This window comes from Magnolia sinica, unplaced genomic scaffold (assembly GCF_029962835.1).
Source record: "Magnolia sinica isolate HGM2019 unplaced genomic scaffold, MsV1 ctg236, whole genome shotgun sequence".
NCBI classification, from domain to species: domain Eukaryota; kingdom Viridiplantae; phylum Streptophyta; class Magnoliopsida; order Magnoliales; family Magnoliaceae; genus Magnolia; species Magnolia sinica.
The window spans coordinates 33,390-48,137 of record NW_026682787.1 but is presented as its reverse complement, the minus strand read 5'-3'; the positions used below and the strand labels follow the sequence as shown (position 1 = coordinate 48,137).

At 41.4% G+C, this 14,748-nt stretch overlaps 2 protein-coding genes across 2 annotated transcripts in view; both read left to right on the top strand.

Annotated features, from left to right (window-relative positions):
- Positions 1-4,234, top strand: part of LOC131236123 (cytochrome P450 93A3-like) — a 72,266-nt gene extending 68,032 nt beyond the window's left edge. Inside the window, exon 3 of the transcript XR_009166546.1 lies at positions 4,032-4,234. The gene's annotated coding sequence lies outside the window, so the exon portion shown is untranslated. The remainder of the gene's footprint in view (positions 1-4,031) is intronic.
- Positions 312-4,022, top strand: LOC131236122 (cytochrome P450 93A3-like). The gene is made up of 2 exons (XM_058233256.1): positions 312-1,378; positions 3,311-4,022. Exons 1-2 carry the CDS (start codon positions 470-472, stop codon positions 3,953-3,955), a joined length of 1,554 nt encoding a protein of 517 aa, XP_058089239.1. The 5' UTR covers positions 312-469; the 3' UTR covers positions 3,956-4,022.
- Positions 4,235-14,748: the final 10,514 nt, after the last annotated feature.

The window sequence follows — 14,748 nt, the reverse complement described above, 5'->3', positions numbered from 1 at the left end:
AAAATAATCATATACAATGCTTAATTGGACCACACCACAAATAGAAGTGGGATAATAATTTTTACAGTTAAAACATTTCTAACACCCACCGTAATGTTTATTTTCCATCCTATCTGTTCAAAAGGTTACAAAGACGACCTGGATGAAGAGGATAAAAGAAATATCATAAACTTAGTGATGTCAACACATCAGCGATACACCAGCTATATCGCAGGTGTATGGTATACCTGCCAATCCGCTTCCCTCGCTGCTGGTTGTGTCGGCAGGCATTCCGCGTCCAGTTGGCGCGGGGGACACAGGCAGCTGGCGTCACATTATTACAAGTGCATTCTCGTTATTTCTCAGCTCGACAAGGGCAATTGGTCGGCTTTCATTTTCCCGATCGTATTTCAGTTGACCCCGTGGCATCTGATCAGCTCTTCATTCCCATTCCTCTCCACTCTCCACCCAACCGTCCATCAAACAAACCATGGCCGACGACCTCCAATCCTACGCCATCCTTTTCCTCATCTGGCTAATTTCTACTGTACTTATCCGGATCATCTTCTCCAATTCCCGAACCACGGCACGCTGCCTTCCGCCGGGCCCGATACCGCTTCCGGTCATCGGACACCTCCACCTCCTCGATCCCATAACTCACCAAGCCTTCCACAAGCTCTCCAAGCGCTACGGACCATTGATCCACCTCCGCCTCGGCTCCGTTCCTGCTGTCGTTGCCTCCAACGCCGATATAGCAAGAGAAATCCTCAAGACCCACGGGACCACCTTTGCATCCAGACCTCAATCCTCAGCCATTCAATACCTCGCCTACGGCGCTTCTGGTTTCGCCTTCGCTCCCTACGGCCCCTACTGGAAGTTCATGAAGAAACTCTGCATGTCAGATCTCTTAGGCGGTCGCACGCTTGATCAGCTCCAGTCCATTCGTCGTGAAGAGATCCGGCGATTCTTGCGACTGCTACATAAGAAATCCAACGGCGGAGAAACAGTCGATGTTGGCCTAGAGCTCATAACGATGATGAGCAACATAGTATCGAGGATGGCGATGAGCCGGATATGTTCGGACACAGAAGTGGAAGTGGAGGAAGTGAGGGAGATTGTGCATGAGATGGCGGAGCTGATCGGCACGTTCAACGTATCGGATTATATCGGGTTATGTCGGAATTTGGATTTGCAGGGGCTGAAGAAGAGGTATGGGAACGTGCACGGGAGATTCGATGCGATGATGAAGAGTATCATCAAAGAGCGTGAAGAAGAGAGGAAGACGAAGATGGAGAGAGGCGATGGTGTGAAGGATATTCTCGATATTTTGCTCGAGATATCGGAAGATGAGAGCGCCGAGATGAAACTGACGATGGAGAACATTAAAGCCTTTATCATGGTAAGCCCATTCACCTTGTATTTTTTCGTAAGGCTTGCGCTCGGAAGCTGGGCACGGCTTCGATGGATCCCCGGATCCACCGAGGTCATTGGATACCCGACTGCGGGGGCCAGCTTGATGTACATGCCTTGAATCCACGCCGTCCATTCGTTTTGATAGTTAGTTTTAGGGCGTGTTAGTAAAAGAGAAACAGATCCAAATATCAGGTGGACCACACCATTGGAAACAGTTGTGATTGACCATTAAAAAATTCTTGTGGGCCATAAAAGTTTCGGATCAGCTGATATTTGTGCGGTCCCTTCATCCAGGTCTCTGTGATCTTATCAACAGGTTGGATGGCAAATAAACATTCCGGTGGCCCTCAAGAAGTTTTAAGTGGTGGGTATTCAATCACCAGTATTTCTTGTGGTGGTCCACTTAATATTTTGATTTGCTTCAATTTTTGGATCATGCCGTAAAACTAGCTTTCAAAACGTCGGACTGTGGATTTAAGGTCTATTCACTGTGAACCCTATAGTCAGGGTCCCACCACCTAGTGGATCCGGGGTCTCACCAATCCGCTCCCCGTGATGGGGGAGTATTGATGGATCCGGGGTGGATCCTTAAACAGTGGGGCCCATCATGATGTTTGTGCCTTACATCCACCCGTCCATCCGGTTTTACAGCTCATTTTACGGTATGATTAAAAAAAATGCAGCAGATCCAAATGTGAGGTGGACCATACCGTAGGAGACAATGGTGATTAACTGTTAAGAACTACTTGTGAGCTGTAAAAGTGATTGATCCAGATGATATTTAAGTGGCCTCTTCAAACAGGTCTTTGTAAGCTTATAAACAGGGAAATAAACATTCTTATGGCCCCAAAGAAAATTTTAATGGTAGGTATTTAATCACCACTAACTCCTTTGGTGTGGTCCATCTATATTATTATTATTTTTTTTTTTTTAAATCCGATTTATTTTTGGGATCATGGCATAAAATTAGCTTTCAAAACAAATGGATGACATAGATGTAAGTTACATGCATCACGGTGGGTAACATAGTTAGGGATCCACCGACCTCCCAGCAGGCGTCACGTGGTCGGTGGTCCACGTGATTATTCAGCACATACGACCTGTACATCAGATGTGTGACAACGAACTTGATTGCGTAGCATAGCACACAGCACCTACGTTGATGCTAGAAAAACAATATGGGCCCCACCATGATGTATGTGTTATATACATGCTGTCCGTACATTTTTCCAGCTCATTTTAAGGAAAGAGTCCAAAAATGAGTCAGATCCAAATGCCAGGTCGACCACATTATAAAAAACAGTGGTGATTGAATGCTCTCCATTAAAAATTTACCAGGGGGCTATCAAAGTTTTGGATAAAGCTGATATTCATGTGTTCCCCTATTCCAGGTCTGTGTGACCTAATCAACAGGTTAGATGGCAAATAAACGTTACAGTAGCCTTAGAAAGTTTTCAACCGTGAGCGCTCGGTCACCACTGTTTACCGTGGGGTGGTCCACCTGAGACTTGCATCTGCCTCATTTTAGGGCGAGCCGGTAAAATGGATGGATGGCATGGATTGTAAACAGTCAAGCCCTTGGGCCAGGTTGGCCCTCCATGCGATTGTATTCGTCCAGTCTCGAGTTAAGTTGCGGGCGAGTGGGGGCTGAATCACCGGGCTCTACCATGATTCATCCGGGTGACTCTTGGTGTCGAATCGGATCAGGTCCGGCCGAGTCCGAGTCGACTCGGATGGACTTGCCTGACTCTTATAACCATCGCCCCACTCCAAAGTTCTAAGCCCAAAGGCCCCAACTATAAATAGGCTGAATTGGGGTTTTAACTACCCAGAGGCCCAAAAATTGGAGGAAGCCCATCCCAGCTTATTTACTATTTGTTCAGTTAAGTATTTATGCCATCTTTTGAATCTTCAACAGGATATCTTTGTGGCGGGTACTGATACAACTGCAATCACAACAGAATGGGCTTTGGCGGAGCTCATCAACCATCCTGACCTGTTCAAGAAAGCAAGGGTAGAGATCGATTCAGTGGTTGGAAAAAATAGATTGGTCGGAGAATCCGACTTCCCAAATCTTCCTTACCTCCATGCAATTGTCAAAGAAACACTCAGACTGCACCCGACAGTCCCAGTGATTCCTAGAGAATCCACTAAAGACTGCAAAATAGGAGGCTACGATGTACCAGCTAACACCCAAGTGTTCATTAATGTGTGGGCCATTGGAAGGGACCCCGAGCATTGGGTTGACCCACTTGAATTCTGTCCTGAGAGATTCATGCCATCCGATGAAAGTGACCGGAGTCATAACGTGGATGTTAGGGGGCAGCATTTCCATTTCTTGCCATTTGGGAGCGGACAGAGAGGCTGCCCAGGTACTTCTCTAGCGTTGCAGGTTGTACAAACGATGCTCGCTTCCATGATCCAATGCTTTGATTGGACGGTTGGGATCCGTGGAGAGTGTGCAACTGTTGATATGATGGAGGGCCCAGGATTGACACTCACTAGGGCACGTCCCTTGGTGTGTGTCCCCGTTGCCCGTGCAAATCCCGTACATCTCAACTGACTTATGAAACACTCAAGTTTTTGATGCCCACATGTGTGTGGAACCAGCACACATGCCCGCATGGGACACATGTCAGGTGGGCCACATTGTCTAGATCTTCTGGACTAAAAATCATTCGATCTGCAACACATGATGAGATCATTCTTCCTTTCTGTAAGGCCACTATTTATATCTTGATTGTGCAGGTTTGTATTTTGAGGGTCTGATAGATGAACTTTAAAAAGGAACGTCCATTTTGAACTTATATAGGGGCTGTGCTCTTCTATTTCGAGACATTAGTAGCCTAAATTAATAAAAGAAAGTATATTAGTATAGTTATGCTTATCTGAATCCTCTCATGCTGTTGAATTTGTTATTCAGAATGAAAGACCAATTGAAACCAAAATCTGGAATAGTTTTATCTGAGCAGTGATTACAAGGGTAAAAGGAATTTGGATCCCCGAAATAGCCACCCTCTAGTGCTGGTTTTTAAAGCTGATTTTGACAGCTGCTCTCTCCGCAATCTTACCTTTTCCGATCAGATTGGAGAGATTCAAATTATGCGGATGCCGTGGCTCATCTTAAAATGGTTAGGTCCATTGATTTGCTGAATGCTATTGGTTGGGCCTCATGCGGAATTTACCATGGAGATTTGCATACGTGGAGGAAGTTACTGATCTGAGTTTCGGCCAGCAGGTTTTCTTTTTGCATGTCCATTGCCAGGCAAATGGGATGCAGACGCTGTGGCCAAATGATGGGCAGCTAGCTCTTGCTGTAGCCAAAGAGAGACAGTTAGCTCTCTTCGGTCTGTTTGAGCTAGTATTGGGCTTTTGCCGTTGCTCTTGCTCTTAACCTGTCTTCCGTCTCTAGTACTTTTTTATTTTTTTATTTTTTTATTTTTTATTTTTGTGCGGGGCTACATCTGCTATTTTGTTGAATTAAGTTAGTGCATTGCCCATCCCGACGAAAAAAAGCACCTACTCAAGTAATTTTGGGGGAAATACTACGAAAGTAAACTATTTATCTCAAACATTATTACTGGTTCAATAGTCATTTGGGAGAATCTAGTAGAAAATAAACGAAATTAAAGCAAATAAATGTCGTTAGCTTTCAAAACTAATGTAGAGGGGGTGGCGGACACTTCCATGTCCAAGATGGACCAGAGAAGGCTTGATTGGAGGTGGAAGTGATCCGGACCGTTAGAACCTTAAAATGGGGTATCTTGCAAACCCAAATGTGTTAGTCGATGTACCGTATATAATTTTGGGGTAGGAGAAGCTACTTTAGCCACCCAACCACACTATGCCAGATTTCCCATGCCGAATTTGTGAGGTTCCATCAGATCAACGGTTAAAAATCCATTTTATTTTCGTTTTTACTATTTATAGTAAGTTTTAGTTTCATTGCAACTCTTCATCCTTTGAACTTTAGGAGTTGTGTCCAACATTAAAAGTGCTTAGAAAAATGAGGAGATCAATAACATGGTTAAGCCAAATATGACACTTACTATTTTTGGCCCAAAACCATGAAGTCTAGTAGAAATCATGGTCGTCTATAAATAGTAAGTTTACTATTTATAGTAGGTCACGAATTTTAGGAAGTTTGAGTTGGAGTTTGATTCTGAAACTTATTCCAAAGTTCGGTATCACTATTTAAATGGTTGTAAATGCGTTTTCATCTTCCATCAATTAAATTTTGAATTTCTAGAATTTTTTCTATTTTCTTATTTTCCCTCATGGATTCGAGGTATCTCTGCGAGGAGTCCAGAAAAGCTCCATGGATTCGGAGTAGGTATCCCCTTCAGGAAGATGGTCATCACGTCCATCCCTGCATCAAAAAATCAAGGAGAAAATCATCTGTTCTATGCTCGCACTGATTGAAAGATGCATTGTCAAGAAACCAAGTAGAAGTGGTGCCCCATTTATGTTTTATGACCATTTTAATATAGATAACAGATTATGATGATTTCTCTATTGAAACTAGATTATGAAGATTTCCTTGTTGAAACTCAGATGCCTCAAATCTGTGTTAAAATAGGACCCTTCAACCGATCGATAGTCTGGTCAACTGATTGAAGGATATTGAATTAAATCATTTTTTTTTGGCAAAACTCTCTAGATAGCTTTTGGTGTTTTTGACAGATCGAAAACTTTGGTCGATAGGTCCAAAGATTTTAACCGGTCGTGTCACCCCCCGAAATTTAGTATCTGAGTTGGCTAGGCCTGAATTTGAATTCACGGGCTATGAGTTGACTTTGAACAAAATATACACCACAACCCACATTATTTTTCATGATTTTCAAGGCAATTAGAGTAACTAAAGGGGTTAAAAATAATTATCATTAAATAATATCTACAAATCAATTCTTGAATATCTAATTACATTGATATTAAAAAATAATTAATAATAACATACATTGAATTTTAATTAATTTCTAATTAAATAAGGAAAAAAGTCTTCAATCTTACCTAACTGAATCTTCATATACAAACCCTGTAAAATAATCTATACAGGTGTGAGCGCAACAGCTCGTAGGGTCACATCCTTTCCAAAATTGAAAATTCTATGATAATATCAATATATTAATAACATAAACATGACTAATGACAAGTATTGAATCAGAATTTTACATGACAATAATAATGATTTATAATAACAAAATAATATAAGACAATCATTCAAAATCTTTTTTGGTTCAATTCAAGACAGAGCACCCACATGTGTTGATCTTTTCAGAGAATGATCTTTGGCAGAGCACCGGTGTTGATCTTTTTAGGTAATGACTCTCGGCAGAGCACCGATGAATAGACTTTTAGGGTAAATACCCAGGACAGATCACCTGTGCTGATCCTTTCAAGAATGACCTTGGGCAGAGAACCTGTAACAAAATAATGTAATGTTCCTTTTAGGACAAAGCACCAATAACTTAAATACACCATAATCATCAAATAACTTCATTGTCCAATATGTAATAGTAAACAACTAAATTTAATTTACAAAATATAATAATGATGAAATAATTCCAATCTATAACATATAAAAATAATGATAAATGCAGTCCACAACATATAATTATAATACATTAAATTCAATCTATACACGTAATAAGAGTTAAACAAATTTGATATACAACATGTAAATACAATTTAAGGAATTCATTATACACTTTGATAATTAAGAGAAGAATGTAAATTTACATACTAACGTAAGTTTATAGTATAACTGTAGGGTTTTCAACCAGGAAGATTACCTACCTGATTTAATGTGTTAGAATTTGATGTATGATTGGTCTTAACATGTTCGCGATCTGACTCTGCCCGTATCTAACTTAGTTGAACGCATTATACACTAAGGGACTTGGTGCAACTCTTTACAGTTTCTACGTAAATTAGTGAAGGCATCTACATGAAATTAAAATTGTTGGTCATACATAAATTAAACTAAAGTTTCTATTCTCTAGTGAAATTTAAGTACTCAACCTAATGACTCAGTGAGTTGACTCAATGAGTCAATAACATCAACCCTAACTAGCATACTGTTTTGAATATAAGATGGGTTAAAGGAGAGTCTACCTGTCAGGGATCGCATATAAGGTTTGTATTAAACTTGGAATTGTTTTGAATGTGAAGACTCAACGGGTTGTTGGTTGACTCGTCAAATCAACTCTGTGAAACTTCCTTCTCTCCTCTGGGCTCTCCTTCTTTCCTCTTCTATATTACTCTCTCTCTCTCTCTCTCTCTCTCTCTCTCTCTCTCTCTCTCTCTCTCTCTCTCTCTCTCGCTTCTAATCTTATTCTTGGTGTTGCAGGCAGATGAATTTCAGGACGTTCTTTCCTTTCTTTCCTTTCGAGTTGTCCATTTCCTTTCTGGGTATAACTATTTTTCTTCTTTTTTTTTCCGCTTTTCAGTTCTCTTCCTCTCTACTTCGTTTTCTTTCTTTCTATGGTATTTTTCTTCTTCTTTTTTCCTGCTTTTCACTTCTCTTCATCTCTCTCCTCAAATATTCTTCCTCTGCCAAACAGGTCAACAACAGATAGATGCACCGACTCTGCAACTCAGTGACTCGCTCATTCTTCGCCCACTCCCGTGATATCTTCTTTTCTAACTATCTTGGTGATGAGGCGACTCGCTGGAGGATTAAGGACCACTGAATGGTGAAATGGAGAGAGTAGCAGTGGAGATGGGTTGTCACTAGATTCTGGAGAAGAAGAGGAGAAGATGCAGAGCGTGGGTCTAGTTTCTCCGCAATGTATGCTGGCTGCAAGAATTGAGTCCACCACGGAAGTTAGGTAGGGTCCACTAGGATATTTGAGAGAGATCTAAGCGATTGATTATTTAGGTTGCGTTAAGGCCTTGGCTCAAGAATGAGGCAGATCGAACTTCAAATAGGGGCGCACATTGAAGATAGTGGGGGTTGGACACCATCCGTTAGAAAGTTATGGGCCACTTGATGAATAGTTCAGATGATGGTGGGTCCTAACATGATAGACGGTTGATGGTGGCACACTAGGCCAAAATCGCAAATTTACGACGGACCAAATCCGTCATAAAACCAAATAAACGACGGATATCATCCGTCGCTGTTTACTGAGTCGTTTTTTCCCGACGGATAAAATCCGTCTTCTAATCTGCGACAGATAAGGTGAAAAATCTACTCCGTCCATCAGTTTTCTCATCCATATTAGGGCATGGGCCAAAAAATGAGGCTGATCAAAAGAGTGGGATTTAGTTCCCACCATTAAAAAAAAAGGGGGGGTTGTTATAGATCTAGCGGATAGATTGACGTGTTACACAGTTTTGCATAAATTATTTTTATTTCTGTTTTTACTTAAATAGGAGTGTGTAAATGGGCTTAGAATAAGGAAGAAAACATGCTAAAGGGTTGAGAAGGTTTCGGAGAGAAGAAAAGTTAGGGTTTTCTTCTCAGGGGCTTTGATCGGCAAGGTTCCATCTCTTGTATCTTTGTTAATCCTAATGCATTCTGGCATTGTGCCGTGATTTTTATCCTGCAAGAGTTTTTCTATATAAATTTGGATTGTTCTTTATTGGATTTGATTGTGTGATTGGGATTACTTTGCTTAACTTGACTCTGTATTTATGCAAGTCCCCAACATTCTCGACGATAGGTTACAAATGTGCCACTGGAATATGTACCTTGCATTAGCTGACTGCACAAGCAACACTTCATTTGATGTTGAGGAATTATAAGATACATTACCTGAGGCTTTGCACTTGTAATCAAGTTTCTAGCTCTGTCATCTCTGCCACGGATGGACCATGCCCCCAAAAGCTGTTGAAAATTATACTGATTAATGTATTTCGTATAATGTGGAAACCGAAAAGTGCAAAATAATCAGAAATCAGGACGAGCAGCATGTCTGAAATGCCATCCTTAAAGCGTTATTTGCCCTTACTCAAGTGAATTGAGTATGCCGATAGGTTACAGGCAAATACTTCTAGGATATGACAAGCCTGGTGTGGATTTGCATAAAGAAACAGAAGGCCCACCAAATGGAACTCACTTTTACACACTTTCTGGCAGTATTACGGTATAAAGGAAAAAATCCTAAAAGAAGAAGAAAATAAGAGAAAAAGAGTTTTGACTTCTGCACAGGTTAGTTCAAATCTTCAGCCACCGGTTCAGTTGAACTGTTCTAGACCACACTGCTGGCCTGTTCTTCAAGCTAAGGTTTAATCCTTACTATGTTGCTTGGAAACACTTGAATATATGAGTGGAGAGGGGTTGGTGTCTCGGTTCGTATGGGTTTGCCGGAGTGAGTTGAGATGGTTTGGAAACCCATCCAGGTCCTCCTTTTATAGGCTAGGATGGCTAGGGGTTATGGTCCTAGACTTAAATTCCAATAAGCCATTTCTTGTTGGAAAACTAGCCATTTTATGGCCATTTTCCGATCACAGTGCATGGACCATTAAGTGCTGATGCCGATCGTTGTGAGACAACAACTAGCCGTTTTTCTAGCTATTGGGCTAGCCATGCAGCGATTACAATGGACCCTAAACTAATGGCTCAGTTATTCGTGAACGGCTCTTTTTAGTCCTTTTATTTATACCGAGAGATTTCTCTCTTAGTCCTTTAGTCTCTCTACTAACCACCACCCGCCATAGCCACTTAGTCGCACCGCGACTCGCTCCGGCTCGCTCAAGGTCTCGAAGGAGCGATCCTCTGCGACACGATGCGGACATGCGAAGTGCGAAGTGCAAAGTGCGCCACTAGAGCCTCTACAACCACATGCCCTCACACCGAGCCCGAGCCCGAGATCGAGCCCGAGCCCATGCCCGCGCCACTAGCGCCTCTACAGTCACACCGCCTCACATGCCTACACTCGCACCGAGCCCATGACCGAGACCGAGACCGTGCTCGTGCTCACGTCGAGTGCGCGCGCACTGGAACACGCAAGGTCCATAGTCCACCGATTATGTAGGTAAATATTATAATACTCCACATCCTTCATATAAACCATGATTTTTCTTCTCTTTCCATGTGGGACTATTCCTAAAAAACCCGTAGAAAAGTGTTTTTCAAAACAACTTTTTATATTATATTATATTTTATTATTAAAATATATTTTTTATTAAAATCAATATTTTTGCAACAATAAGTGTTATCACACACCTTGAACCAAGCTTGGTTCTCTCTCTGTCTCTCTTTTTTTTTTTTTGGCACTTAAAGAGTGTGGGCTGTTGCTGTGTCTCTTCTTAACCGTGTATATGTAGACCAAGAAATGGAAGTTCAGGGTTTCCCTACTCAGAATTTCCCTACCCCAAAATGCAAACTGGAGTGCAAAACGTCAATCGGGTAGTAACTATAATTCCTCTTTAATTTCTGTTTCATGTGTTTCTCTATATATTAATGGATGACACAACTGAACAGAAATGATATTTTCATGAATATTGTGTAAGCCTTTTCCTTTTTACGAAGCTACCTTTGGCTCGATCAATTGTGTGTTGATCTTCCTGTCACTGTACGATATCATTTACTCGCACATGCATTCAGAGTATTTCTTTCAATCTCATTTTATCGAGAGCTAAACCCATTCAACATGGTTATCTGACTCAGAAACTCGGACCAACTTTTCCCCTAGTGTTCCCCTTCTTATCCATGTAGCCCACGTGTCTCTTGAGAAACAAACCATAAGTAGCTTTTTAAGGACACGGATTGAATACTGACGCTGCCAGTAGCGAGATGGCTACTGGACAGAGCTGTGTGGGCCTCACCATGATGTATATGTTTTATCCACCCCGTCGATCTATGTTTCTAGATCATTTTATCTCACAAGATAAAAAATGAGACAGACCCAAATCTCAAGTGGACCACACCACAAGAAAATAATGGTGATTGAACATCCACAGTTAAAATCTTTCTAGGGTCACTGTAATGTTTATTTTCCATCTACCATATTGGTTAACTCAGACCTGGAGGAAGATAAAACAAAAATACCAGCTTCGTTCAAAACTTTTGTGACCCGGGAAGTTTTTAATGTTGGACGTTCAATCACCACTTTTTGTGTGGTGTGGTCAACACCAAATATGGATCTGCTTCCCTTACGGGATTATGCTATGTAAAAACCGATGAACGGCATAGATAAAACACATAAGTCATAGCTGGGGCAATAGAGCACTGTCCAGAGTACTGGCCACTTCCAGCGCGGAAACGGATTGGCTACTCCCCCGCCACCAGCCAATGGCGGGTGGTCGGTGCACTGTGGGTCTCACCATGGTGTATGTGTTTCATCCATGCTATCCTTCTATTTTTATATTTTTATAGATCATTTTATATCATGAGAGGAAAAATGAGGTATATCAAAGTCTCAAGTGGACCACATTACAGGAAAGAGTGTTGAATGAACGTTGACCATTAAAAACATTTTGGGGCCATAAAAGTTTTGGATCAAGCCAATGTTTATTTTTTTCCCTTCATCTGGGTCTTTATGACCTAATAAATAGATTAGATGTCAAATAAACAGAACAGTGGGCCTTAGGAGGATTTTAATGGTGGATATCCAATCATTATTGTTTTCCTGTGTTGTTGTTCACCTGAGAGTTATATCCCTATAATTTTTTGAAGCAATCCCTAAAATAATCTGTAAAAATGGATGAACGGAATGGATGAAACACATACGTCATGGTGGGGCCCACAGAGCACCAGCCATCAGCCAAGGGGCTGGTGTTAGGGGGAGTAGCCAATCCGTCTCCTCATGCAGCGCCACTCTGCAATCTGCCTGAAAGTTCCTGCGCAATTATGCTGAGTGGAGCCCACTACAATGTACGTGAGAAATTCATTCCGTTCATCCGTTCTTCGAACTCATTTTCGGACGTGTGACCAAAAGTTTGGTGGATGAAAAACTCAAGTGGTCACACGGAGGGAAAATTGGGAAAAGAAATTCTGACCGTTGAAACCTTTCGGGGATAGCTCCACCTATGTTCATATGCTATCCAAGCTGTTTACGAAGTCATTCCCAATGGGATAAAGTGAAAACACAAAAAATATAGCCTGATACCAAACTTTTATAGCCGTAAGAATGTTTTAACGGTGCTCATTGAATGTCCACTATTTCCTCTCATGTGGCCGACTTGGGTATTGGATACACCTCATCTTTGGTCTCACATCCTATAATAATCTCTCAAAAAAGATGAACGGGGTAGATTCATCACAAACATATCAGTGGGCCCCGCCCAACATGCTTGCACAGAAACTTCCAGCTGAAGCCTTTTGCAGGAAATCCGCATCCCTGCATCTGCTTTTACAGCCGAAGCATATTCGACCAGCACAGGGAACCACTGCAATGTATGTATTACAGGGCTCCAACCAGCGTAGAAAATTACCATCAATTAATGTTAATAAATGCAATGTAAAGTAGAACATGTTGTTAGCTGGGTGGAGCCACCACGGCACGGTGTTCGTGTCAAATTCACCTTGATTATCATGCGAACCACGCATGCTAGGCTGAGGACCCAAAAAATCAACTCCATCAGTGCCTGAGGGAGGACCACACAATTATAAGCAATGAATATGGCAAAGCTGACGACAGGATGAACGTGATGAGCTCGATCACCGTCTTCCTCAGGGATAACTACTTTGAATTCATAGAGTCACGGAGGCCGTTCAAATCCACGAGAAAAAGACAAGAAAATAAAAATAGTATTTATAAAAATTTGTAAATTGAATGACGAATGAAATAAATGCATCTACAACCCCTTAAATAGGGATACCGAGCCTTGAAGAAATTTCAGAATTAAACTATAACTAAAACTCCCTAAAATTTGTTACCTACTATAAATGGTAAGTTTGTATTTTTATAGTGTCATATATGGCTTAATTACATTATTCTTCTAATTATTCTATGCACTTTTCATGTTAGACATAACTCCGAAAGTTTAACAGATGAAGGGTTATGATTAAATTAAAACTTACTAAAAATAGTAAAAATGAAAATAAATATAGAATTTGACCGATGATATGATGGAATCTCGCAAAATCGGTGTGGGTAACCTGGATCTGTCGAGTTAGTTGGCTAAAGTTGCTTGTCCTACTCTAAAATCATATATTGTAAGTTAAGTAACTTGTTCAGTTTTGTGAGATATGCCTGCTTTAAGGATTTGACAATCTTGATGACTTCTACCTTTGATCAGGCCTCCTCTGATCTTGGACGTAAATGCATGACCTACTCTATATCAAAAGCTCACCTCCCAAACACAACGACAAATAGGCAAGGACTTTGCTCGGGCTGCTGAGCTTCCCCTTCTGCCTTGAGGAGAACTCATTGACCGCATGGGGCTCGGATTCATTACAGACTTGTAGTCCTATCTCTGACCCTGCATCTTAGTTTTATTTTCTGGTCTCCTCTTCTCCTTCTTGTTTTGTTTTGTTTTTTTTTTTATGTCAAGGAGGGCGCCAATTTTATTACGTATATCCGTAAACTTGCCCCAATATTGAAATATGCAAAGATCTTTGTTTATTTTTTTTCTTTTCTTTTTAAAGAAAAATAAAAAGGGTGGGCAACACAATTATAAGCAATGGATAGGGCAAAGCTCACCTCCCAAACACAAATAACAGCTTGATCCAAAACATCTGTAACCCCACGACCCCACGTTTTATGGATTACAACGTCAAAGTAACACTTTGGTTTAATGGTTGCGACCATGAGCTCTACGTCTCATGAGAAACATGCAGTTGTAACAAATTGGGTTCATTCATGATTTATCGGCTAATAGGAGCGATTCTTGCACCATGGTCGGCTCCCGTTGGTACTGGACGCGGATTGCATCCTACGCCCGCCCCTCTCTAGCCCTGTAGGGGCAGCTCTGTGGGCCGGCCTACCGTGATGTATCCATACATCTAAGTCGTTAATCTATCTTCTCATATCAATTTAAGGCATGAACAGAAAAATGAGGCTGATCCAACGCTCAAGTGGACCAAACCAAACAATAAACCTGGTTGCATTAAATGGACAGAGCATTAAATGACTATTGCATTAAATGTAAGAGTCACCTGTGGTGTGGTCCATTTGATCGTTGGATCTGCCCCATTTTTGTTTTGATGCCTCATTTTTGTTTTGATGCCTTGAAAGCAATCTGAGAAAAGGGATAGACGGCTTGGATGTAAGATACATCCCGGTGGGCCTGCCCATAGAATTGCCCGTTCGGGGTTACGGACGGGCGGGGGTAGGACGCGATCCGCATCTACTGGTACTGTTGAATCAGTCGTTTTGATTGATGACTGGACGTGAACTGCGTCATTCAAAAGGTGTGGGATGTAGCTATGGTGTCACAGGGGTGGGGACATTAGCAAAACCCCTG

Excerpts from the sequence above, each read along its gene's own strand:
- LOC131236122 (XM_058233256.1), top strand. The coding sequence starts at position 470 with ATGGCCGACGACCTCCAATCCTACGCCATCCTTTTCCTCATCTGGCTA. Across the intron at positions 1,379-3,310 it reads ACATTAAAGCCTTTATCATG|GATATCTTTGTGGCGGGTAC; the intron begins GTAAGCCCATTC and ends AATCTTCAACAG.